General features: G+C 38.9%; 5 protein-coding genes and 1 non-coding gene across 10 annotated transcripts; 1 reads left to right on the top strand and 5 right to left on the bottom strand.

Annotated features, from left to right (window-relative positions):
* Positions 1-289: 289 nt before the first annotated feature.
* Positions 290-2,835, bottom strand: LOC133709562 (protein SPIRAL1-like 1). Its single transcript, XM_062135344.1, has 3 exons — positions 2,675-2,835; positions 1,481-1,770; positions 290-637 (listed from the first exon to the last, which is right to left on the bottom strand). Exons 1-3 carry the CDS (start codon positions 2,826-2,828, stop codon positions 548-550), a joined length of 534 nt encoding a protein of 177 aa, XP_061991328.1. The 5' UTR covers positions 2,829-2,835; the 3' UTR covers positions 290-547.
* Positions 2,836-3,934: 1,099 nt separating this feature from the next.
* LOC133709666 (putative methylesterase 11, chloroplastic) lies at positions 3,935-6,895 on the bottom strand. 2 transcript variants are annotated; one of them, XM_062135478.1, is made up of 5 exons: positions 6,001-6,895; positions 4,880-5,119; positions 4,625-4,768; positions 4,400-4,531; positions 3,935-4,291 (listed from the first exon to the last, which is right to left on the bottom strand). In XM_062135478.1, the coding sequence occupies exons 1-5, from the start codon at positions 6,385-6,387 to the stop codon at positions 4,007-4,009; spliced, it is 1,188 nt and encodes a 395-aa protein (XP_061991462.1). In that variant the 5' UTR covers positions 6,388-6,895; the 3' UTR covers positions 3,935-4,006. The 2 variants fall into 2 exon arrangements, with proteins under 2 accessions (XP_061991462.1, XP_061991463.1); XM_062135479.1 differs by having other exon boundaries at positions 4,880-5,116.
* A 239-nt stretch (positions 6,896-7,134) lies between these two features.
* Positions 7,135-11,693, bottom strand: LOC133709665 (pre-mRNA-splicing factor ATP-dependent RNA helicase DEAH10). Of its 2 annotated transcripts, XM_062135476.1 has the most exons (13): positions 11,564-11,693; positions 11,416-11,462; positions 11,266-11,346; positions 10,943-11,159; positions 10,369-10,780; positions 9,966-10,169; positions 9,474-9,634; positions 9,045-9,230; positions 8,682-8,919; positions 8,259-8,455; positions 7,979-8,113; positions 7,597-7,795; positions 7,135-7,513 (listed from the first exon to the last, which is right to left on the bottom strand). In XM_062135476.1, exons 1-12 carry the CDS (start codon positions 11,647-11,649, stop codon positions 7,612-7,614), a joined length of 2,148 nt encoding a protein of 715 aa, XP_061991460.1. In that variant the 5' UTR covers positions 11,650-11,693; the 3' UTR covers positions 7,135-7,513; positions 7,597-7,611. The 2 variants fall into 2 exon arrangements, with proteins under 2 accessions (XP_061991460.1, XP_061991461.1); XM_062135477.1 differs by lacking the exon at positions 11,266-11,346.
* Positions 11,694-12,117: 424 nt separating this feature from the next.
* On the bottom strand, positions 12,118-16,020 carry LOC133709570 (cell division control protein 48 homolog B). The gene is made up of 12 exons (XM_062135352.1): positions 15,810-16,020; positions 15,667-15,711; positions 15,536-15,591; positions 15,288-15,437; positions 15,048-15,152; positions 14,723-14,822; positions 14,249-14,533; positions 14,008-14,177; positions 13,359-13,487; positions 13,104-13,191; positions 12,923-13,000; positions 12,118-12,676 (listed from the first exon to the last, which is right to left on the bottom strand). Exons 1-12 carry the CDS (start codon positions 15,969-15,971, stop codon positions 12,383-12,385), a joined length of 1,662 nt encoding a protein of 553 aa, XP_061991336.1. The 5' UTR covers positions 15,972-16,020; the 3' UTR covers positions 12,118-12,382.
* A 108-nt stretch (positions 16,021-16,128) lies between these two features.
* TRNAS-AGA (transfer RNA serine (anticodon AGA)) lies at positions 16,129-16,210 on the top strand. The gene has a single exon. It is a non-coding gene; the product is annotated as a tRNA-Ser (tRNA).
* A 345-nt stretch (positions 16,211-16,555) lies between these two features.
* LOC133709560 (uncharacterized) lies at positions 16,556-20,827 on the bottom strand. Of its 3 annotated transcripts, XM_062135340.1 has the most exons (14): positions 20,652-20,825; positions 20,321-20,579; positions 20,096-20,235; positions 19,856-19,991; positions 19,483-19,758; positions 19,301-19,398; positions 18,732-18,843; positions 18,485-18,590; positions 18,125-18,218; positions 17,801-17,997; positions 17,623-17,722; positions 17,422-17,538; positions 17,043-17,099; positions 16,556-16,868 (listed from the first exon to the last, which is right to left on the bottom strand). In XM_062135340.1, exons 1-14 carry the CDS (start codon positions 20,742-20,744, stop codon positions 16,755-16,757), a joined length of 1,899 nt encoding a protein of 632 aa, XP_061991324.1. In that variant the 5' UTR covers positions 20,745-20,825; the 3' UTR covers positions 16,556-16,754. The 3 variants fall into 3 exon arrangements, 2 of the variants coding, with proteins under 2 accessions (XP_061991324.1, XP_061991323.1); XM_062135339.1 differs by having other exon boundaries at positions 20,321-20,825; XR_009846320.1 differs by lacking the exons at positions 16,556-16,868; positions 17,043-17,099 and having other exon boundaries at positions 17,801-17,963; positions 20,321-20,827.
* Positions 20,828-21,783: the final 956 nt, after the last annotated feature.

The following is a 21,783-nucleotide window of genomic DNA, read 5'->3' as shown; positions in this document are numbered from 1 at the left end:
CGGGAAGCAGAGTCACAATGGTATGAACCGTATGATAAAAGCACCATTGTTGAGATCAAAATTTGGAACGTCAAGCTTTGGACCAAACAACAAAAGCTTTGAGCAGCAAGAAGCCGGAGGTTGGAGAAGAGGGAAAGACAGGTTATCAAAACCTCCATTTTCCTCTTTATTTTCAGCTCCGTTGGTTGGTCCCAACCAAAGCACACAGAACCCAACTCACAGTGCAATATTCCATCCAACAGAAAAGCAATAAAGAAAGGAAAGTACAAGTATAAATGGCAAAGAGAAATGAACCCCTGCCAAAATATAGCAGATTGCTTAATGCAAATTACGAAAAACATCAAACATGCACTGAGAGAACTGCTTTGTCCATGACAAAGAAATCTGTATCAGATGTTTAAGCATCTAAAATACAGCACTCCTGATTGAATAATCCCAACAACGACAACACCTATATTACATCCCATGATCCATAAAGTTGTCATTTTTTATATAAAGGATGAAAACATTCCCCATCCCACAAAAATCAACGATATGAAGGCATGTCTCAGTTTTCAGCTGGTCCAGGTCCACCAAAGAGGTAACCCAGAGAAGATCCACCACCCGGGGCAGAGTGGACCTTAGTTGAGGGTCGATCCTGCACAGCAAGGAAATCAATATGAATGTCATTATGACATTACGGATGAGAGAAAAAGAAATAAACAACCAACATAGTTTTAGGGCATGAAGACAATTTAGGGTGGAGGGAAGAAGAATAAGCCGACTTCAGCTGCAACTAAATAGTTTTCACCAGTCTACTATAATATCATATTTTATATCTATTTACATCAAACAACTTTCTGGCTCTATAGTAACCAATTTCGATAAAGAATTAGCACACAGCATCAGAAACGGCTGTAAAGAGTATTTGATTTATTATGATTTATGACAGTATTGGCCCCACATTTAAGAACAAATCTAAGAAGGCGGCTTAAGAGATTGCATTCAAATCTACATTATCAGAAACAACTGTAAGAGTATTGATTTATTATGACAGTATTAGCCCACATCTAAGAATAACTTTAAGAATGCATCTTAAGAGATTGCATTCAAATCTAATTGGGCCATAGTGATTAAATACCTAGATATTCAGGTGAAGAGGAAGGCTCGCTACTACCTATGTGCTACTCTAGAGGGAGGGAGAGCGAGCCTGGATGAGGGGAGGAAGGTGGAGTGAAACTGTTAGAAGTGAGATGTCATGAAGACGAGAAATTTTGCAAGAATAAGATTTTTCTAATTTCCACTCCAAGGAAGAACCTTTACTGAATTAGCAATCCACTAAGATGCTTAACGTTAGTAATCAAGAACCACTTTTTACATGCTTGTTATATCCCTATGAATGACATTAAAAAAGACAAGAGAACAGTATGTTTGACTGAAAGACAATTAGGGGTATGAACATTTTGAGGAACATAGAAAAGACAAGGTTGGAGAAATATACCGTAATGAAGTTTCCAGTGTTTTGGCCATCTGCACGCAGGTAGTTATTTGAAGAAGTGCTATGGATACCAGCTGGAATCTGCTTGGTGATATCTACTGATTCAGGTTTGGGGGGAGGAGGAGAAGCAGTAGGTTTGGGAGTAGGTTCACTCACAGTCTGCACTTCCCTTGGTGGAGCTTGGACATTGTTTGTGCCTGGCTTTGGAGCCTCTCCACTCCCAAAAAGATAGTCCAAGGAACTCTGACCCCCACCACTGCTGACTCCACGACCCATATTCTTCAACGATAACTCTGTTACAAGGAGATGCTTAGAATGCATTTTAGGAAAAGAAACAAAATTGAACATGCTATACTTCTAATAGCCATATATGCCATCCCGTATTTGCCAATAGACAAGACCTCTGTCAATGTATGACTCAGTTTCTTGAGATACTTACCTCCTGTAAGGCTTGATCAGCATTAAAAAAAAAAAAAAAAAAAACAAACAAAACCATTTACAATAAATCCAAGAGAAAAAGAAATCTTAGAATCTGCATCATCAACTTGACGGTAGGCTTCTGCCTTGATCAAAAACAGAAACAAACTAGATAATGCTTGGTAGGCCAAGCTTGCTCGTAATATAAAATCTTTATGCAACACTAACAAAGTGCCTTTTCTTTTCCCTTCCCTTTTCTGAACGTGCAAGTTGTTTTTCTTGTTTTTAAGATCACTATCCTACCGCCACAATCGATTATAAAACTCTTGGTAGCTTTGTTTGTCAAATCTGAAGTAGAGTATAGCCACAGACACAAATTTCAAGCGAATACTTCTACTGTTTCAGTCCACCATACACAATCAAAAAAAAAAGAACCTAATTTAAAAAACCAGAACAACAAAACGTTCCATTCAAAACCTAGTGGATCATTTCATACTCATACATATAAACAAGCTTAAATCCACAAAATGCAGGCACACGTGCACAAAATTGCAGTACAGATCACATCAAAGCAACAGAAATGTCTCAGTCAGTCACTAACACAAATCAACACACAGATCTACCAATAGAGAACTCAAAATCACTAAATCCGCCACAAAATCCAGTGGCAAAAGGCAAGGAAAGCATGAAATCAGGCACAGTGAAATCGGTTACAAGAACGAAATTGAAAGCAGAACGCAGCGATCGAAACGCCGAGGCGGAGATCTAGAGGTGGCGTACCTGGCGGTGGTTGAGATGAGATTTGTGAAGAGGAAGGAGGGAGGAGCAGAGAGAGAGAGAGAGAGAGAGAGTGTAAGGTTGAGCGACTGAGACTAGTGTGCTCTATATAAATACATACACCCCTCCTCACTCCTTTATTAAACTTCCATTTCATTATTATTTCTTTTAATTTAAGTTTTAATGAAATCGAATCCACTATTTTTTTTTTTCCGTTGTCAGAATCGGGGAGAAAGAGAAAAAGGACAAAAAAACAAGAGTCGAACTCTGATATTATTGTCGGTTAGAATTTAGAACGACTTCAAAATCTAGCTGTTAGGTAGTATGATAAAGAAATGCTTTTACTGTTATATTTAAAAGTGTGGCATAAAAATAGCGGGATTTAGACTCGAACCGAATAAAACAAGCGAGAGTGAGATTGTGATCCTAACGTGTGGATAAAGCGTATATCTTAGATATTGTGATCGAATAAAACAAGCGAGAGTGAGATTGTGATGCTGAACGTGTAAAAAATAAAAAACACATCTTTTTACTAATAGTGTGACGTATGATCAGTTTGTCAGATGATTAAATTTCAGCATATTCATTAATTAAATTCAAATCTTACAAAAAATATTTGATTAAAATTCTTTATAAATATGCCTCAACAAGTTCTGAGAGTCTATAAAATATATATACCCAGTGTTTGGACATTTGGCAATTGTTTTAGTTTTTCATTTTCTTCTTTAATTTGAATAATAGAAATAAAATAAAAATCACACAAAAGTTTTAAAAAATTTGTTTAATTTCATATAGAATGTGACTTTTTCCATCATTTCCCTATATTTCTTTTTCTTATTTCAAGAATATTGCCCCATATGTTCAATTGTAGCTATAGACAAGCCATATGGCATCTAATAGAGAGCCCCGACCAAACCCCACCAATAATGTGTGTCTTCTACATGGTTGGGAAAAGAACATTATGCCGGTTAGGCATTTGATGTAACCTCCCTGCTCTTCAGGCATGGCCAATATCGTTGTTGATTGCATTTTCAGAAGATTAATTCACTCAAAATTTAATATTTTTATATCTTCAACACTCACATAAACATGTAAAAGGATATCTTGGGTGGATAAGTTTTTTCTTGTAAGTAAGAGGTCCTAAGTTCAACCTAAAAATGAAACAATTTCATGAGCGCGCTTGATTATGTTCTCAATTGTTGAGACAACTAATTAGACACATTTTATAAAAAAAAGTTTTGATGCCTTAATTAAGACTCTATACACTGAACAATGAAGACTATTATGTGTTGGACTCTTTAACATTGCTATATATATCTGGTAAGCAACTGAAGCTCAACTCAGATTTGGTGGAACCTGGGATATCTCTACTAATATCCTATGCAAAGCCTGAGGCCTTGAGAAAAAAGGTGCATGATCAGAGCCTTTTAGTCGATAAAACTGTTCTGGCGGGTTTGATTCTAGCATTGCCTCCTGTAGTGGAACGCTGATGGCATGATCTTCTTGAGTGACTATAAAAAACCGCCTGACAGATCCGTAATTCTTGTCAGAAAGAGAGAGCTTCTCAGTTACTGGTGCAAAAGGGATTGGCCTCATTGATACTGATGCCAATGCAACATCCTGGTTTAGAAGGAACAGTAAAAGCTTCAATAACACTGAATGACAGCTTCTGAAAGCAAAACTTGATTGGAATTGTTGCTGTTAGTTTCTAGAATCATGTCACATTACCTTTGCTGGACTTTGATTGAACAATAAGTCTTCGGTAAATTTTTTGCCGAGACCAATAGCAGTAGGAGGCTGATCCTTCCCATTTGCATACAAGAATATCTGAGCCTGACGCATCAGATCGTTCGAGCCTGTCTGCATTGACATGAGAAAGAGAAATCATGGTAAATACTACATTAAAGGAATGAGTCTTATTATAGTATCGTATGGAGTGAAGGACATATCTACCTGTTGAGCAAACAGATTAAGAGTACTCTGCCCACTAGTTAACATTGCTGCAGATATGAAGATGGCCTTTGCAATTTTAGATGGAAACAACTCCATTGCATATGAGATACATGTACCACCAAAATCATGTCCAACCAAAATGACCTGCATTTTGTCATTGTAATGAAGCTTAGACTAACATGGTGTGCAATCACTAGTGTTTACTTAAGAAAGCTATGTTATTACATCACAAAGAACAAAAGAAAGAGCACAAACCTTTTTCCCCTCCTCTAGATTCTCAAGGATTTCAGTAAGTGGCTTCACATATTGTGCAAGACTTGTAATGCTGTTTGTATCAAATGAGTGGATTCCGGAACCAGTTAAGTCAACTGCATCAACCTTGAACCCACTTTCTTCTAGAAGTGTCATTGTTTTATACCAGCACCAAGCACCAAATCCACCTCCGTGAACAAGTACAAAATGATTTGTTTCCAGCCCATCAATCTTTACATCCTGCTAAGAAAGTTGAATAAATAAGCTTAGAATCGTAGAAATAGGTGAGACAATGATGGAAACATATTGCAAAACTATGCTTAGCAGTTGACGTACTATTACATATTGATCTCATATCTACAGTTTGAGGAAGCACCGATATCAGCAGTACAATGAAACAAACACCACTGGACTTTCAAAACCTTATCATTAATTTCACTATATAATCAATGTCATTAACACCTTCCCCACAGTAAACTTATCGCGCCCAAGTCCAAGTCTTAAAAAAATTTCACTTTCCAGACCCTATTTCAGTTGATGTTAAACACACAAATGGCCCTTATGTATGGTGATTTGCCTATAATGGCATCTGCTTCTAGTAAAATGCAGAGTGTAAAAGCCAAGTAGAGTCCAAGTTTCTGCTCGATCTGTTCTTATGGCCCTTCAGTCCTTCACTTTGTGCAATAGATGTTTGCAGCATCCAGTAGGTGAAATCTTCAACGCAAGCTTGGAGCCGACCAATTGTTTATGCAGTGAGATGTTCAAACCCACCAAAACCCTTGAAGCAAAATATATTCTAACACCAAATGTACTTTATTTAATGGTAATAACCCGCCAACCTACAATCAGAGTTGGTCAACGGCGTTGACCAACTTGTCAAGCACTTTTCCTAAACACTAATTCCTTGAATTCTGAACCTTAAAAGTTAAAAATAGATCCTAGCTACAAACAGAAAACTTGTAATTATCCAAAGAAAAAAGAAAAGATGGGAAACTTGAAACCAGGAAATTAAGATTACTTAGAGAACATGCTTAACCAGTTATAGTTATTTCCCATGATCTTTGTAATAATGAATGAATTACTTGACAAAAAGCAGAGAACAAAGAAGTGCAGCCAAGTCAAACCTGCTTGTCAACAAGCTCAAGAGGCTGAAAGAGAGTCTCAGAAACCAAAGGCTGCCTAGAGCTGGAGCTTTTTGTGAAGGCCTGATTCTTCTTTGGTCCAGGAGCCGGAAACACCACAGAGGTGGACCGGTTGAAGGGTTGCGATCCATTGTTCTTCTGGTGGTTCTGGAACAACAGAACCGCCTCTATAGCTTGTTGTTGAAGCATCAAATCATCAGCAAGGGTCTGTGACGTCTTCTTGGGAGAACCCTTGGTTCTTCTAGTACTAGCCGAGGAGCCAAAGAAAGGTGAAGAGTTGGGTGACCTCTTGGAGGGCTTCCTTGACAAGTTGGTGCTCAGCTTCTTTGGTATGTGCGCAGGGGAGAAGCATGCCATTGAGTTTCCCATTTGGTCTGCAATGTCAGAGAATGAGAGAGGCTCAAGAATATTAAGTCTGTCTTCTGCAGGCACAAAACTATTAGTATTCTTTCTGGTAAAATAATGCACTTTGAATATTGAGCTCGTGACGAGCAATGTAGACACAGCAAACACACAAAGTTTGACCCGGTAAGAAAAGGACTGGGTAGACTTTGGCTTCTTCTATGAAGGCTCATGCATACCTATGTAGCCCCCCTTAAACAAACAGTAGCTAGAATTCTTCTTTGTTTAATTGCTCTGAGTCTTTGACCCAAGTTTGACGTGGAAAATGAGAGAAAAAAAATAAAAACTTGGAAGCACGGGCGAGTATGTAAAAAGGTCAAAGAAATGCACTTCAAAATTGGCGGGGGGTGTATTTCAATTTCCAATTTTCCATGATTGCAATTTGAAAAACTAAAGTCATAAATCTCCGTTTACTTTCTGAATATGTCATCTTCCAATGGTCCTGAACGACAGTTTATATATCTATGGATATCCACCGAATAGTGAACGAATAGAAAATTGAACCGAGTTATAAGCAAATACAGCCGTGTTCCCCTGGTCAGCAGCTGACCATGGGGAATATGGTCACTCACCGTCCGATTTCAATCGGACGGTTGACAGCTCTCATCTCAGATTTCATCACTTAGCTGTCAACCGTCCGATTTCAATCGGATGGTGAGTGACCATATTTCCCATGGTCAGCTACTGACCAGGGGAACACTACTGTAAGCAAATATACAACAAAAAAGTATTGGTAACGTCAGTGTACATATTCCTCTGCCCCTCCTACAGCACTTCAAAAATCTGCTATAGCTCATCAGTAGACAACAGATGGACCTCCGACCCAGCATCACTGATTCACGATCACAGTCCATATTTTGAGTAACTCTTCATTCTTCAAAAAGAGTTGCTTTTCTCAACATTACAAAAATGTAACCCATGCCAAAATCAGACTCAAAACAATCCAGTACTCGCTCTCTTTGTTGCAGGTCAGAAATCAGACACTGAAATTAGAGATTTACACTAGGGTTTTCGACCAAGTTGACGAGGTGGGAAATATCTGATAATGCTTGCATGTAACTTGTAATTGGAAATGCTCAAATCTATCCAAGACCTGTGTAGAGGAAAACAAGATTAGAACTAGAGGATAAATTATGCAGTGGATAAGTGAAATTAATAAAGATCAAACAAGCATACCTTTTGGCACTAGATTCAATTCTGCATGGCATAGAAATGAGGAGCAAGCTCATGTAACCATAAATAATCAATTCTAGTTGTGTTGCGGATGTATTTATGATTAGTTTCGACTAGTTCATTAAAAACTATACACTCTGGTTTCTCATGGAACAACACGGACGACGGATGAATCCGAACCACCTGACCATTTGCTAAAGCCCTGTCACAGAGAATTAATAAGAAGCATAAGGACAAACATAAAAATAATGCGGAACCACGTGACCTACAACTGAGATCTGCTGATACCATTTTACTTGAGCGTGTCCTACTAAAAGGGTACAAATTTTGAACCTAGAGAACCCCGCCAAAAGAAGTTCAAAACATGTCAAAGTAAGTTCAAGACCTGTAAGTTCCCTCGGGCTGTTTTAAAGCTGCATTGAGGAAGAAAGACGCTGCAAGACATCTTCGAAACGGAAGCATGTCATCCCCGCAAGAAGCTACATGAAGACCCATTTGTTCAACATTCCCTCGGATTTGGCTGCAGGAAAACAGCCATGAAATTTAGAGGAGCAAATTTGCAGGAACACCATGAACAAGGATATAGATCGTGTTGCCCTTTACAAATCTAGTGTGAGACTGGCAGAAACATGTCTATTACTGAGCAAGAAATATAAATAGGCAACCTGTGAATGTCACGAGCATGCTTCAGGGAGCGACTATTAATGAAATTGTCCTTGCACCATTTCCTGAGACTTTTTTCATGTTTCTCTTTACTGAGATCTGATCTCTTCTCTGAAAACTCATTAAACGCTCGATATACATTAACCAAAGTGAGGTGGTCCCCATCTGGACTTGCAAAGCATTTCATTGCAGTTCTAGCCTGGCCAACAGGAAGAAATACATGGCACTTTTTAAACTTAAAAGTAGTAGTGTGTGTGAGAAAAGGAGAGAGGGCAAGGGAGGAGATGTAAGTGAACTAGTGAAGTAGTATAACAGAGATAAATTTTTGACAAATAAGCTACTAAATTATTTCCATCTTACTTTCTATCGATATACTCTATGAGAATAAATAGAAGCCGCCTAGGTAATAAACCATTCATAAATACCTCGTTCAATTTCTCACGGGGAGCGAAAAATATGGACTCAACTGAGAGCATTGCAACAGTTATCAACATCTCTTCGAGGCAATTGAATTCAGTTTCACTTGCTCGGATTAGAGCTTTTGAGAAAATAGGGTCTAGGGGAAGGCTTGCCATTTGACGTCCAACTGGATCTGATAGTTTACACTCATCTGTTAAAGCACCTAGCACATACAATTGCTCCAGTGATTTGACGATAGCCGACCTGATCAAATGTATAACAGATTCATGTATCATAAGTTTGATAAAAGAGGATATATAAAAAATACATTAATGTACCCAATTCCAAAAGGATATATCAAAAGACGCAAAAGAAATCCCACAATTCACCTTGAAGGTTTATCTATGAAGTCGAACCCAATGACATCATCAACACCCAGAACCTTAAGTTGCAAAATTATACTAGAGAGGTCACACCGCTTGATCTCTGGCTTTGTTGAATCCTCAAGTTTCTCAAATTGATTCTCTGGGTAGAGGCGGAAGCACTTCCCTGATCTTTCTCTCCCTGCACGCCCACTGCCCAAGGAGATTATTTATAAAGAACAAAATTTTCTGAAGCATCAGTTCAAATATTCAGAAGTTATCAACTAATGTGGAATAGAACAATAATCTAATAACTTGCATTACACTGGTTTTACAGAATGGGCTTCCAAAGAAATCTAAATAGTTTAATAACTTAATCTCAATAATTCTATTATCTGAGATTCATAGTTATAAGTATTACTTATTAGATTCTTAAGAATGACCAGCATCGCATACCTTCTCTGAAGAGCCTGTGCTTTTGAAATTGGAATAACATTCAAACTTGATAACCCTTTATTCGGATCATAGGTACGTGCTTTTACAAACCCAGGATCTATTACATACTTGATTCCAGGTATTGTTACAGATGTCTCAGCAATATTCGTTGCCAATATTACCTAAAGAACAATGCAACAATTAGAGATTACCCATCAACTTCTAATTTATTTTGACTATGCTGTCAACAAAACAACTCGACTTAAACATCTTTTTTTTTTTCTTTCCCTTTTCTCCAGAACCCAAACAATTGGTCTAGCCGCATTTTTCAAGGGTTTTAACCATGTCACTTGAAAATGAGTTTAAACAGGGGTCAACTTGTAATAAAAAATAAATTATATGGGGCCACATGAATCTTTTTGGGGTGGCAGTAGACAAGTTATAATGCCAACAATCACAGTATATCTGAATGCACACTTTAAATGCTTAAGTTAATGAATATTGTTAGGTTACCTTACGAAATCCATCAGGAGCCGGTGCAAACACTTGCATTTGCTGTTCTGATGGAAGAGATGAGAATATAGGAACAGCTACGAGTTTTTGACTGGTTTCAGGTAACTGTTTAAGTCTTTCTTTGACAAGTCTCTGTACAGATTCAATTTCTTCTTGACCAGTCAAAAATACAAGTATATCACCAGGGTCCTCCTCCATATGAATCTAATAGCACAGAGACGAGACATACACAAGAACATGAACATCATTTAGAGAACTTCACTTAAAGTCTAAAACTGAGAACTGATTGGGGATAAATTTGAATAGCTTATAATGATACCATAAGCACTCATATTAACTCAAACAAACTTAACATGAAAGTAAAAGTTTGCTTGCCAGAGATACCTACAAAGGCACTAAATACCTGAAATATGGCAGTTAACGATGCATCTAGATAATCTTGTACATTGTGATGAGTATAATATATATCGACAGGAAACTGTCGACCCTGGATGTGAACAGCTCTTGCACCACCGAAGTACTCGGAGAAAATTCGTGCATCCAAACTGGCAGACATGATAATTAACTTCAATGGATTCCTTCCTTGGCATTGCTTGAGAAAACTCAAGGACTGAGAACCATTTTCTTTATCCAACTGCATGTCATTATTTGTCTTTGTGTTTTTTGTATCTTGGTGGTTATTGACAACTTTTGACCTTGCATTTTGTACATTTTTAAGCAAGCCCAGTAAGACATCAGTCTGGACAGTTCTCTCATGAGCTTCATCGACAATGACGACTGAATACTTAGAGAGATATGGATCCAATAGTGCTTCCCTGAAAGTGCACCGAACATTATATCAGTCTTAAGACCAGTAAAAAAGGGAATGGGGGAACATTTGCAAATTATATAAAGCTTGATGGATACATATAAACTTGTGAAGTATTTAATGAAGGTTCCGAATATATTAAAGAACAAAGATAGTATATAGATTTCACCTCAGTAGCAATCCATCAGTCATATACTTGATCCTTGTTGAACTAGAGGTCACATCCTCAAATCTGACAGCGTAACCAACCTTTTCACCCAAAGTAACACCGCATTCCTCAGCAACGCGTTTCGCCACGGTCATAGCAGCCACACGCCTAGGTTGAGTTACCCCAATGACTTTGCCATACCCACAAAATCCAGCATTGTACAAAAACTGAGGTAATTCTGCACATATCACAGAAACACCATCAAGTCAATAGCTATAGATACACAGAAGCGTGGCTGTGCGCTTACAATGCGGCATAAACAAATCACAAACATATAATCATACGTGTTGTTTTTCCGCTTCCAGTTTCGCCAACAATAATCAAAGTATCATGCTTTCTAACTTCCTCTACCAGACGCTTCTCAACTAAGAAAAACACACCACCATTACTAATAAATTTCAAAGATAAACATAAACAACACACAATGATAATACCAGAAGCGATCGGGAGAGCCTTCCTGTGCTGCGAAAGCTTCTGCCTCCTAAAATCAAAATCGCACGTTTCAATCAGAAATCAAAAACCTGTTTGTACAGACTATCTGAGCAACCAAACAGACAGAGCTGAAAAATAATTAAGCCTTACTTGGCAAAGGCGTCGGGTTTACGATTCTCGTCGGAGAAGCTGCGTTTAAGGCCGCTGGTGGAGTTGTTGAGCCGTCCGTGAGCCATTGAAGCATAGAGCGACTGCTTCTGAGGCGGAGGCGGAGGCGGAGGCGGAGGCGGAGGCGGAGGCGGAGGCGGAGGGGAAGCGGTGCAGTAGCTGGAGCTAGTAATTTGGAGTTGCAGAAGAGGGAGGGGCAGGGGCTAAACGGGAACTATGCAAATTGTGGTGGAGCGGGAGAGGGCTAGGGTTAGTTATTACGGACATTGTTATTTTCCAGCTCCTAATAAACAAATTCTGGATTTCCAATTTTGTCCTCACTAATTATTTTTTTTATTTCTTCATAATTTTGTCTTTTTTACTTTATACATAATATTATAGAGATTTGAACAAGCCACCTTCATGATAGGTTTCTCAAGAATCACTCATGATGTCAGTTAGATTAGAACTCGTTGACCTCCACGGGTTGAATAGATCACCGGAAAGATGGATATATCATTCCTATGGTTCACATCTCTTATTTCCTTGAATCCTAGTTTCTCCTAAAAAAATTGGCTTCTCATAAAAGACTATAATTTTGTATTCGACAGATTTAAAGACAAATGATACAATTCCAAAAAAAATAAAGACAAATGATACAAAGCTTGGTAATCTCAGCAAATTAGAAAGTGTATATATAGCTTGGGGTTCCGAAGAATGTGCCAAAAGACGGTACATTTCTAACTACATTTTCAGGTAATGGCTAGTAAATGCTAGTGTTGGGTTTGATCTGTATATACTTGTTATGCTTGGCACTTGATTCTACGCAGCGGCAAAAGCCTTGTATGAGTCAACATCTGCTTTGCTCAATGCTGGCTTTAAAGAGTCCTTTGCAGTCTGGAAATGGCGATGACACACAACACTGGCAGATATGTCTTCTCTCAGAGCTACTATTCCGGCTTCCTTGCATAGACCCTTCAGCTCAGCTCCAGTGAAGTGCTCTGTTTCTTCTGCTATTCGTTTGAGATCGACATCATCACCTATTTTCATCTCACGAGTGAGTACACTAAGGATCTGCTTTCGACCTTCTAAATCCGGTGGTTGTACAAAGAGCACCTACAATTCCATAAGGAACATACAAGAATTAACAGAACTCTCTAAAACCAAACCAAATCTTGTTTCTTTTCATTTTCAGAGTATTTTTGTATAATCTCGTTACCCCAATTTTGGAACTTCCAAAAGCAAACAACTTCAGAAAAATACCAGTACCTCTTTCGATATTACATGAAAATACCAAGTTTCAAGAATATAGGAAACAATTGAATAACACGGGAAAATCATGTGACAGAAACAAATTCTTACCAAATCAAAGCGTCCTGGTCGAACTAATGCAGCGTCAATTGCGTGAGGACGATTTGTAGCAGCCAAGACAAAAACTCCCTAAGAACAAATGAGAATACAATTTCTTAAATACAGTTGCATCATCGTATCTCTGATGGATTCACTTGAAGAATAACATAACCATATGGTATGTAATGCTCACCTTAGCCTCTTCCAAACCATCCATTTCAGTAAGCAAAGTAGATAGAAGCCTCTCTCCAACAGTACTGCTGTTGCTTGAGCTCCCACCCCTACGATTTTAGGAAAACCATAAATTATGGAACTTGGAACTTGTATGTGTAGTGCGAGACTCCATTAAGGTACTTGTTATTAGATTAAAGTAAATGTTTTCAGATAAATCACATCATATTAAAGGTTTCCTACAAATAACACAATTGGACAATTGCAGCATACTAACCGTTTGGCTGCAACAACATCTGCCTCATCAAAGAATATAATGCTGGGTGCTGCAAGGCGAGCTCTCCGAAAGGTATTGCGGAGCAGAGCTTCACCCTCTCCAACATACATTGAAAACAATTCCGCACCACTGATTCAAAGTTATTAAAATTCAGGCATGCAATTCTTTTAATTCATCAGAAAGACTAACTATAATTCTAAGAGTATAAGGGGAGCATATCATTCCTTCTAGAGAATAATTAAAGACAACTTTATTGAAACAGCCAAAAAAAAATTTGACTGACTACCGTCTGGGCACTTTAAGTTGGTTTGTTTGACACACATTTTTGGCCATCACAAGGTTTTTCGCAGCTAGGAAATAATTCTTAGTTTTGAAGGGAATTTGTCAAACATGGTATAACATCTTGCTGTTGTCAGGTTTGCCCCCTCAAAATTAACGTTTCAGAGTCATTGTGATCAGTTTCAACATATAGTTTGAACTAAAGTATCATGAATAACAGGATAATATAACAAAATGGGCTCCAAGCCTTCAGCCCAAAGACTTAAAGGAATAGCAACAAACAGAATGCAGACTCTGAGCAAACCCCATACAGTATTGTAAATTAATATCATAAATGCACCAACCTCTTGACTATACAAGAAGTTCATACCTCAAAGAAAAAAAAGAAGCTTGGGCAGCATTTGCAGCGGCTTTGGCAAGGGTGGTTTTTGAACATCCTGGTGGACCATAAAGAAGAATTCCGCGTATAGGAGATATTCCCAGCCTTGAAAACTCTGTAGAATATTTAATAGGCCACTCAACAGCTTGCTGGAGCTTTATCTGTCAATGACACAAGGCAATGATTAGTACCATGAACCCCCAGGAGGAGATGAACACATGAATGTACTGACCTTTAAATCTTTCAAGCCTCCAATATCTTCCCATGTCACCTTGGGGATTTCCACCGTGACACCTCTTGTTATACTTGCATTAACTACAGACTTTGCATTCTCCCAGTCTTCTTTTGCTAAGCTTAGCAAACCAACATCTTTGTCTGCATCTTGATACCTCCTCATTGCAGACATGGCAGCCTCACGACATAAAGCTTCCAGGTCAGCTCCAGCAAATCCATTGCATTTTGCAGCCAAGGCTCGTAGGTCAACATCAGGATCCAAAGAAATCTTTCTTGTGTAGAGCTGAAATGATTAACATACTTATGGATTATATCTCACACACTCATCTCTTGCCGTGTTCAACATTTTATTGAACTAGCTGAACAGAATTGGATTTTTGAAAAGGAAAAATGAGTGGCTATTTACAAAGTTGCTTCACATTAATGAAAAAGTAATTGCATATTCCATTAAAATTTGGGGGAAATCACTCACCTTGAGGATTTGAAAACGTTCATCTTCAGTAGGTGTAGTAACTTCAATTTCAGCATCAAAACGGCCAGACCTTCTCAGTGCTGGGTCTACTGCTTCCACTCTTTGTATACAAACACAAGATATATTATACATTAGAATATAATATGAAATCATAAAACAGTCCCATACATGAGAAAACCTGTTGATGTTCTATGTGAAACATCAAAATATTGGCTAATTGCGTACCAGATGAACAGGATGGCTAAAAATTTACAAAGGTGGAGTATCAAAAAGTTCAAAATCCTGATAAAAAAATAAATCATCATATTCCGTGGGAGAAAAAAACCTATTAGTGGAGGCAACAACAACAACTTGTGGTACATCCGTCGACGAAGCCTTTGACTCCATCAGCAAACGCAGTTGAGCAGCTATACGAACATCTTGCTCTCTTCTGCAATTGAAACAAAACTCAAACAAGTTAAAACACACAAGTGCATGTTTCCTCCCCTTCACCCAACAAAGATCACAAGCAGCTAAAAAAAAGCTCCAAGTAGGAAAAAACAGGCAATGCAGGTTTGTACCATACCTCGAATCACGGCGAGGACAGAGGGCATCAATTTCATCTATAAACACAACAGACGGCTTCCCTGACAATGTATGTGACGCGGCCTCCGCAAAAGCCTCTCGCAGTGCCAACTCACTCTCTCCGGTATAAGCTCTGTGAACAGTATGCGGACTGCGGAAAATACCGTACAAATCAAAACCAAGAGAGAACACAATACCATTAGTAATCACAAGTCTATAGCAAAGCTAAGCTAAGAATAGAGAGAGTACCTGATGAGAACTAAATGCGCACCACATTCCTGAACCACTGCGCGGACCAAGCTTGTCTGCGAAGCAAAGATTGTTAGCGAGAGAGTTTACGTGTTCGATAACTAAACTAAACTGAGTGAAACTCTACCAACCTTTCCGGTGCCGGGAGGACCGTAGAGAAGCAAACCTCGGGGCCACTGAAAGCAAAGCCCAGAAATACCATTAATCAATGAATTGAAAAAAATAAAAAGGAAGTAGAAGAAGGAATGTGTTGTTGTTTGTGATAAGAGTTTACTTTGAGACCGAGCTTTTTGGCTTGGCGAGAAAAGAGGAGAGGGTAGACGATGAGTTCTCTGAGAGCTTGGAGAGCTTGGGCGTTGCCGCCTATAGCTTTTTCCGCTCTCCATTCGCCGTCGTCGTTTGTGGCGGCGATGCTACAGGAGCTGTGGGTTTCCATCGCTCTGAGCAAAACAGAGAAAGAGAAAGAGAAAGACGGCGGGAGACGGGTTTATGAGGACTGATGATGTCTAAGCACGAGCGACAAATTACAATTACACCATTCACATTAAAATATAACGACTGATATTTGTTTAAATAGCATAGTAGGACATCAAGTGGTCGTGCCGGAGTGGTTATCGGGCATGACTAGAAATCATGTGGGCTTTGCCCGCGCAGGTTCGAATCCTGCCGACCACGTTTTTTTGGTTTTTTTTTTTTTCCCACAATTTTTTTAAAATTCTTTGTACTCGTCTTCACATCACAATTTTTTTAAATTTTTTTTTAATAGATCTGTTCTGAGTTCGATCCCCGTCACAATTTGGTCTAGGCATGTGGGGAGAGTAATTGATGAAGTGTTAGGAACTTTTCAGAAAAGATGGATTTAGTTTTAAAAATAAATCTTGATAGGTTTTCTTTGGTTCCATGGCAGGAACGATTGAAATCATCTTTTTGTTCTCCAAAATGCATTTTCAGTAGATCAGAGTAAAGTGTGTAACACTAGAACCTGTCAATGAAATTGAATAATTTCTGAAACCTGTGAGCTAAGAGCTAATCAAAGATAAAAGTTTCATTGCTAATTAGACATACAATGTTGGTTCTAATTCCTTCAAATCAATCATTTCCAAGATGACAATGACAAAATGACAGCCATTCAGACTGAAGTTGACCAAAACGTACAAATCAACAATACAAGTACAGAGGTAAACATGTCTTCTAGCTAGCCTTGCATCAAACAATCCCACTAAGCCGTGTCCAACTGCTTGTGAATCACCACACTTCCCGCAGATGCCTGATTTGCAGCACGGTTACTTCCGAAATTCTTTCTATTGGACTCCCTTGCAATTCTTGTACCAAACTAAACCAGAAAAACAGAGTATTCAGTGATTGAATCACCTTAACTATCAAAGAGAGTGACTATCGAACTGTTTAAGTGAACATTCAACAGTCCTGTACCAAACCAGCTTTTATGTGCTGCTCTCATCACTTATCTGTAGGGGAAAAAGGGAAAATACACATTAAAGATTGATACCTGTATAGCTCGTTTAGGCAGAGTAGCAGCTTCATGTAAACCAAGCAATTCCGCAACCTTCGCAGCACATTATATAAAGAGAAGGAAAAAAAAAAAAAGTGTGTGGTCATTATTCGCCAACTGAGATAATGTTAAAAAGCATAACAGCATATCATTCAGTACAAATTAAGAGCAAAAGTCGATCTATGAAAAAAGTGTTTTGAGCTAAGGCTGAGAAATATCGAAAGGGAGAAGAGAAGAGGCACTTATCAAAACCATAACCAGATAAATATTGGCTTTCTAAGTGAATAATCAGTGTTTTGCGTGATTCAAAGCAGTTTTTATTTAGGATCCAATTACCTATGTAACTCAAGTGCTGCACAAAGGAATTACCAATTACCTCTCTCAAAATCTTCTTATCTCCTATTCCACTTGGTTGATCAAGGTTGGTAACCTCCCAGAGAGGAATCCCCAATAAAGTTCGTATAACATCTTCATCCAAGAAAGGAAACCTTGCCTGGTATAAACAAACATTACATAATTTATGCATAACAAAGTCGAGGGAACAATAAATGATATTTTCTCAAGTTCTTAGCAATACCTCCTTGCCAGTGTCAGCAATGCATCTATCATCTCTACCAAGGTTTCTTTTCCATATTCTTTGCATATCTAGTTTCATTTCCTCATGCAGTCGCAGCCAACTGGTAACACAGCAGACCACCCAAATAAGTACCCCCAAAAAATGTAATACTGTACAAGACTATGATCTATTTGCATACCTTCCACTTCTATATTTTGTTCTGTGCCTACCATAGCCAGCACATTGCTCATCTGCACCTGAACCAACAAGGACAATCCTAGCCTTTGACTTGTATTTAACACCTTGACGATTCTCATCATTATATTTGCTATTTTCCTCATAAACCCATCCATCCCCACCAGCTGCCAGCCATAACGCAATTCCTATATTTAGGTCCTGTGACACTAAATAACTTATAATACCTATTTGGAAAAATGTAACTCGGCACATATTACACTCAATGATATATCAAACAATAATTAAATGCATGTAAAAACATTAGCCATAGAATGAAATCAAGTACCATGTAGGTGTTGGCAGGGTTTATGAGAGACAATACACGCTTTGTTTCAAAGGTCAAATTTGATAAATCAGCATCAATCTCCACTAGTTTCCACCTGCATTTACAATCCCATTAACAAACACCATGAATAGAAAGACGCGGATAAAACCATCAACAACTCTAATCAAAAGCCAAAGACCACAAAGAACTCTATAAAAAGCAGGTCCGAAAGTATTTGCAAATTCATTAAGCATAAGCATGAAGAAAAGAACCAAGAATCTGTTGCTCCAGAACATGAAATGAAGATCAAAATGTTATTATTTTATGCACATGTTGAGTGAAGAAACCTTAAACAGACTCATGATAAAATTTAGCATGTACTTTCTTAAAGGTGCAATTCTTCTCAGTTCGCTCACTCCTGCCTTGGCAGAGATTCTATCTGGAGCAGACTGACCATCGAAGCTCACATTAAGTAGATCAATCTCATCTGCCAAGAAAATTTAGAAAATCAACTCAGCAAATGTATTGAACAAGGATTCCATAATGCAATATGTGAAGTGAGTTCTACGGCAAATGTTCAACACTAAGGCAAAAGGGCCGCTAACCTAGCTTATGCGGCAACACTTACAGCTTGGATCTAGGTACTCATGCAACAATGCTGCAATTATCATAGAGTCCAATCCACCAGAAAAAAGAACTGCCACCGGTACAAGATTCTTTTCCACATCATGCATACTTGCCTATATATTCCAATAAAAATTGTTCAATATCAATTCCGAAACCTAAATCACATAATACCCACCTCCTGTGCTAAAACCAAACAAGGAGAGTTTCCTTTCAATTTAGAAGAAGTTCAAAATAAATACAATTATCATGTGAAATTATAAAAGAACTAGGTCCAAAATTCCAAGACAGAGACCATCAGGGGATGTGCTTTCATCACACAACTTTACAAGATTTTAAGGTCTTGATAGTGTGAGTACAAAATGGTGCATTTAGCACAAATTTGAGCAATGAAGACAGACTTGCTTACAACCAAGAAATATTTGGATGGTGTAAGAAGATTATCTAGGAGAAACTCAAGAAAGATAAGAAAGGAAAGGATGAGAGTTAAGACTACCTCATTAATCAGTATTCAATAGTATCCTACAGCATATAACCAGCCAACCAGGGGAAAGTAGGATGAGAGTTCGGAACCTGAAAAATTCTGTGCAGTGAAGATCGCCGCAAAACTGATTCCCTTAAAGCAATCAGCACAGCCTCTGCTGGCACTGAAATTGAAGCTTGTATATTGCCTACTCAACCAAGCAAAAAGCACAATAAGAACCTTGGAAAAACAAAACCCTTTGTGTAAGTTTGTCAGTACTGATGATAGTAACCTGACTTAGATGGCATTGGCACTATATCTGAAGTAAGTGAGTTCATATCGTGTTGCCCTCTTACAGTCTCACAACGTGAACTATGCAACTCTTTGGGTTTGGGTTCGACAGATGTTCTCTCCCATTTTATCAGTTCTTCTAGCATGGCATTAGTCCATTCATGCTTTTTCACTTCACCAACCAAACTCCCGTCACCATCGGGAGCATCTATGGATACACTGTATATTCCACATGGCAGCTCCTCCCAAAAACCAAGCTTGGTTGTTCCATTTTCAGCTTCAAAATCGAAAGAGCATTGATATTACTCAATAAACACAGTTACATAAGGTAAGTTCAGAAGCACGCAAGTAAAGCTCTACCCAGAAATGCATACCAGAAGAATGCTCATTTGAAGCAACGGGTGATACTGATGATAACAGAAACCGAGAGTCCTCCACTGTCGGCCAATGAACAAGAAGACTCCGGCGACCAAATGCATCTCTCCCAAACCATAATGTTCTTGAACTTTCCTAAACATGAATAACAAACATAACTCAAACTAGTATCCAAAGCAAGACGAAGAGTGCAACAAATAATAGTCACACTAAATCAAAACTTACCACTCAAAAGTTACCTGCCAATAGATGATAGCCCAAGGGCCCTTGATCCTAGAAACAACATTCGGCACACAACCTTCACACCCTCCCAGCAACCCCATTAGAACTTCACCGTCATTCTCCTCACTAGCAATCTCAATCCCCCCAAAGATCTCACCTTTCCATAACAACACCACACTAAATCAAAACCCAACACACAAAACCAATCCAAAACACCCGAAAATTCAAAAACAAATACATACCATTATAAACAAGAACATTCTTAGACGAATCAATCAATGGCTGAACTACTGCGTTCACTCCCCTGAGCTGCAAAGTAGCACCAAAAAAATGCATACAAGGTGTTCGACCATTTGCCGCAGAGAAGCAATTGCTGAACTCCGCCTCTACTCCAGACACGATTTCGGAACCTGATGAATGAAGAAGAAGCTTCTTGGCGCCTAAGCTATCTGGGCCCCTCCGTCGCAGAGCGGCTGCGAGGTCGGCTACAGTGAACTCTAGCTGCGTTTGGTTAAATGGGTTGAGGCAGCAAAGATATAATTGTTGACCGGAAAGTGAAGTAAAGGGACTGACTTGGTCGGAGTTTATGACCGGAGGTGTGGTGTCGAAAAGCAGAGACGATAAGTCGAAGCGAATGCCGGAGATGATCAGAGCGATTCCGCACATCTTTGTTAGAATGCGATGCGCGCCTGATTTTTCAGCGTTTTAGCTCTGGTTTTCAACTTATTCTACTTCTGTTATAACTTTGAGAGGTAACAAGTTAAACGAATAAATAAAACACAGTTACCCTTCGTGTGGAATTTATATTTGGAAAATTGATTAAATGATTAAATACTTGTTACTCCTCATACTTTTCCCTGAAAAACAGTTTGGTCTCTCGCCTTTTAAATTAAACTGAATAGTCCTTATTCTCTCTAATTCTAATATAATAAGTCCCCTCATTTTCTATTTTTATTATTATTTTTATTTTTTTCTCTATTTTTTTTTTTTCTCCCTTTTTTTTTTATACTTTCTCTCTTTCTCTCTCTCTCTCTCTTCATCCTCACCGATTGCTTCCCCATCTTCTTCTTCTCCTCCTCTCAAATTCTCTTCGGCTCTGAGATTACAAGCAAAATCGAGTCCGTTCCAGAATTCCAAAGTCTCCATCTTTCTCCTCAAAATATATATTTAACCTCAAAGCTCGCATCTTTAGCCTCTTCCCTTTTTTGCATTTCCTCTGTGATACTCTCTCTCGCTGCAACCAAAAGGCCCAAAAACCAAACAATTCAATCACATCACCTCAGTTCAAAAATCCTAGGATCAAACGATTCAAATTCCCCTTATCCCAAATCGCATCACCTCTGATCCAATTCCCACGGATCTACCAAAATTACCTGAGGCCGAAACCGAATCGTGACCGACACACTATCCCCAGACCTCGAAGCATCCACCGTCTCGGGCATAAGCTCCTCCGCCGCGAACTCTACCGGCAAGACGCCGCCGTACGACCGCGAGCCCTGGTATATTGATTCAGAACGGGAGCGACTCAGCGTGGCGGATCGGGAACCGAGTCCACCTTCGGAGTTGTAAAACGATGTTGCCGAGCTAGAGGAGGAGGGCAGAATGAGAGCGTGTTCGTTCAACAACGAGGACCAGGAGGAGGTTAGACGAGTAAGGACTTGAAGGCTTCCGATATGAGGATAGACGAATTTGATTGTTGGGATTC

Source organism: Rosa rugosa, chromosome 5 (assembly GCF_958449725.1).
Source record: "Rosa rugosa chromosome 5, drRosRugo1.1, whole genome shotgun sequence".
Lineage (NCBI taxonomy): Eukaryota > Viridiplantae > Streptophyta > Magnoliopsida > Rosales > Rosaceae > Rosa > Rosa rugosa.
The sequence above is the reverse complement of the archived record's forward strand: the minus strand, read 5'-3'. Positions and strand labels throughout refer to the sequence as shown.

What these genes read in the sequence shown, in the direction of transcription:
- LOC133709562 (XM_062135344.1), bottom strand. Translation starts at nt 2,828, where the DNA reads ATGAAATGGAAGTTTAATAAAGGAGTGAGGAGGGGTGTATGTATTTAT. An exon ending in CTCATCTCAACCACCGCCAG is followed by an intron (nt 1,771 to 2,674) that starts GTACGCCACCTC and finishes TCCTTGTAACAG; the next exon opens with AGTTATCGTTGAAGAATATG. An exon ending in ACACTGGAAACTTCATTACG is followed by an intron (nt 638 to 1,480) that starts GTATATTTCTCC and finishes CTTGCTGTGCAG; the next exon opens with GATCGACCCTCAACTAAGGT.
- LOC133709666 (XM_062135478.1), bottom strand. Translation starts at nt 6,387, where the DNA reads ATGGGAAACTCAATGGCATGCTTCTCCCCTGCGCACATACCAAAGAAG. An exon ending in TTGAGCTTGTTGACAAGCAG is followed by an intron (nt 5,120 to 6,000) that starts GTTTGACTTGGC and finishes CAACTTTCTTAG; the next exon opens with CAGGATGTAAAGATTGATGG. An exon ending in TCAATCAAAGTCCAGCAAAG is followed by an intron (nt 4,292 to 4,399) that starts GTAATGTGACAT and finishes CTTCTAAACCAG; the next exon opens with GATGTTGCATTGGCATCAGT.
- LOC133709665 (XM_062135476.1), bottom strand. Translation starts at nt 11,649, where the DNA reads ATGGCTCACGGACGGCTCAACAACTCCACCAGCGGCCTTAAACGCAGC. An exon ending in AAACCCGACGCCTTTGCCAA is followed by an intron (nt 11,463 to 11,563) that starts GTAAGGCTTAAT and finishes TTTTGATTTTAG; the next exon opens with GAGGCAGAAGCTTTCGCAGC. An exon ending in ACTGATGGATTGCTACTGAG is followed by an intron (nt 10,781 to 10,942) that starts GTGAAATCTATA and finishes GTGCACTTTCAG; the next exon opens with GGAAGCACTATTGGATCCAT.
- LOC133709570 (XM_062135352.1), bottom strand. Translation starts at nt 15,971, where the DNA reads ATGGAAACCCACAGCTCCTGTAGCATCGCCGCCACAAACGACGACGGC. An exon ending in CCAAAAAGCTCGGTCTCAAA is followed by an intron (nt 15,712 to 15,809) that starts GTAAACTCTTAT and finishes CTTTGCTTTCAG; the next exon opens with TGGCCCCGAGGTTTGCTTCT. An exon ending in GCGCATTTAGTTCTCATCAG is followed by an intron (nt 15,438 to 15,535) that starts GTACTCTCTCTA and finishes TATTTTCCGCAG; the next exon opens with TCCGCATACTGTTCACAGAG.
- LOC133709560 (XM_062135339.1), bottom strand. Translation starts at nt 20,744, where the DNA reads ATGTGCGGAATCGCTCTGATCATCTCCGGCATTCGCTTCGACTTATCG. An exon ending in GAATGTTCTTGTTTATAATG is followed by an intron (nt 20,236 to 20,320) that starts GTATGTATTTGT and finishes TGTTATGGAAAG; the next exon opens with GTGAGATCTTTGGGGGGATT. An exon ending in AGAATTGCACCTTTAAGAAA is followed by an intron (nt 18,219 to 18,484) that starts GTACATGCTAAA and finishes TTGTAAATGCAG; the next exon opens with GTGGAAACTAGTGGAGATTG.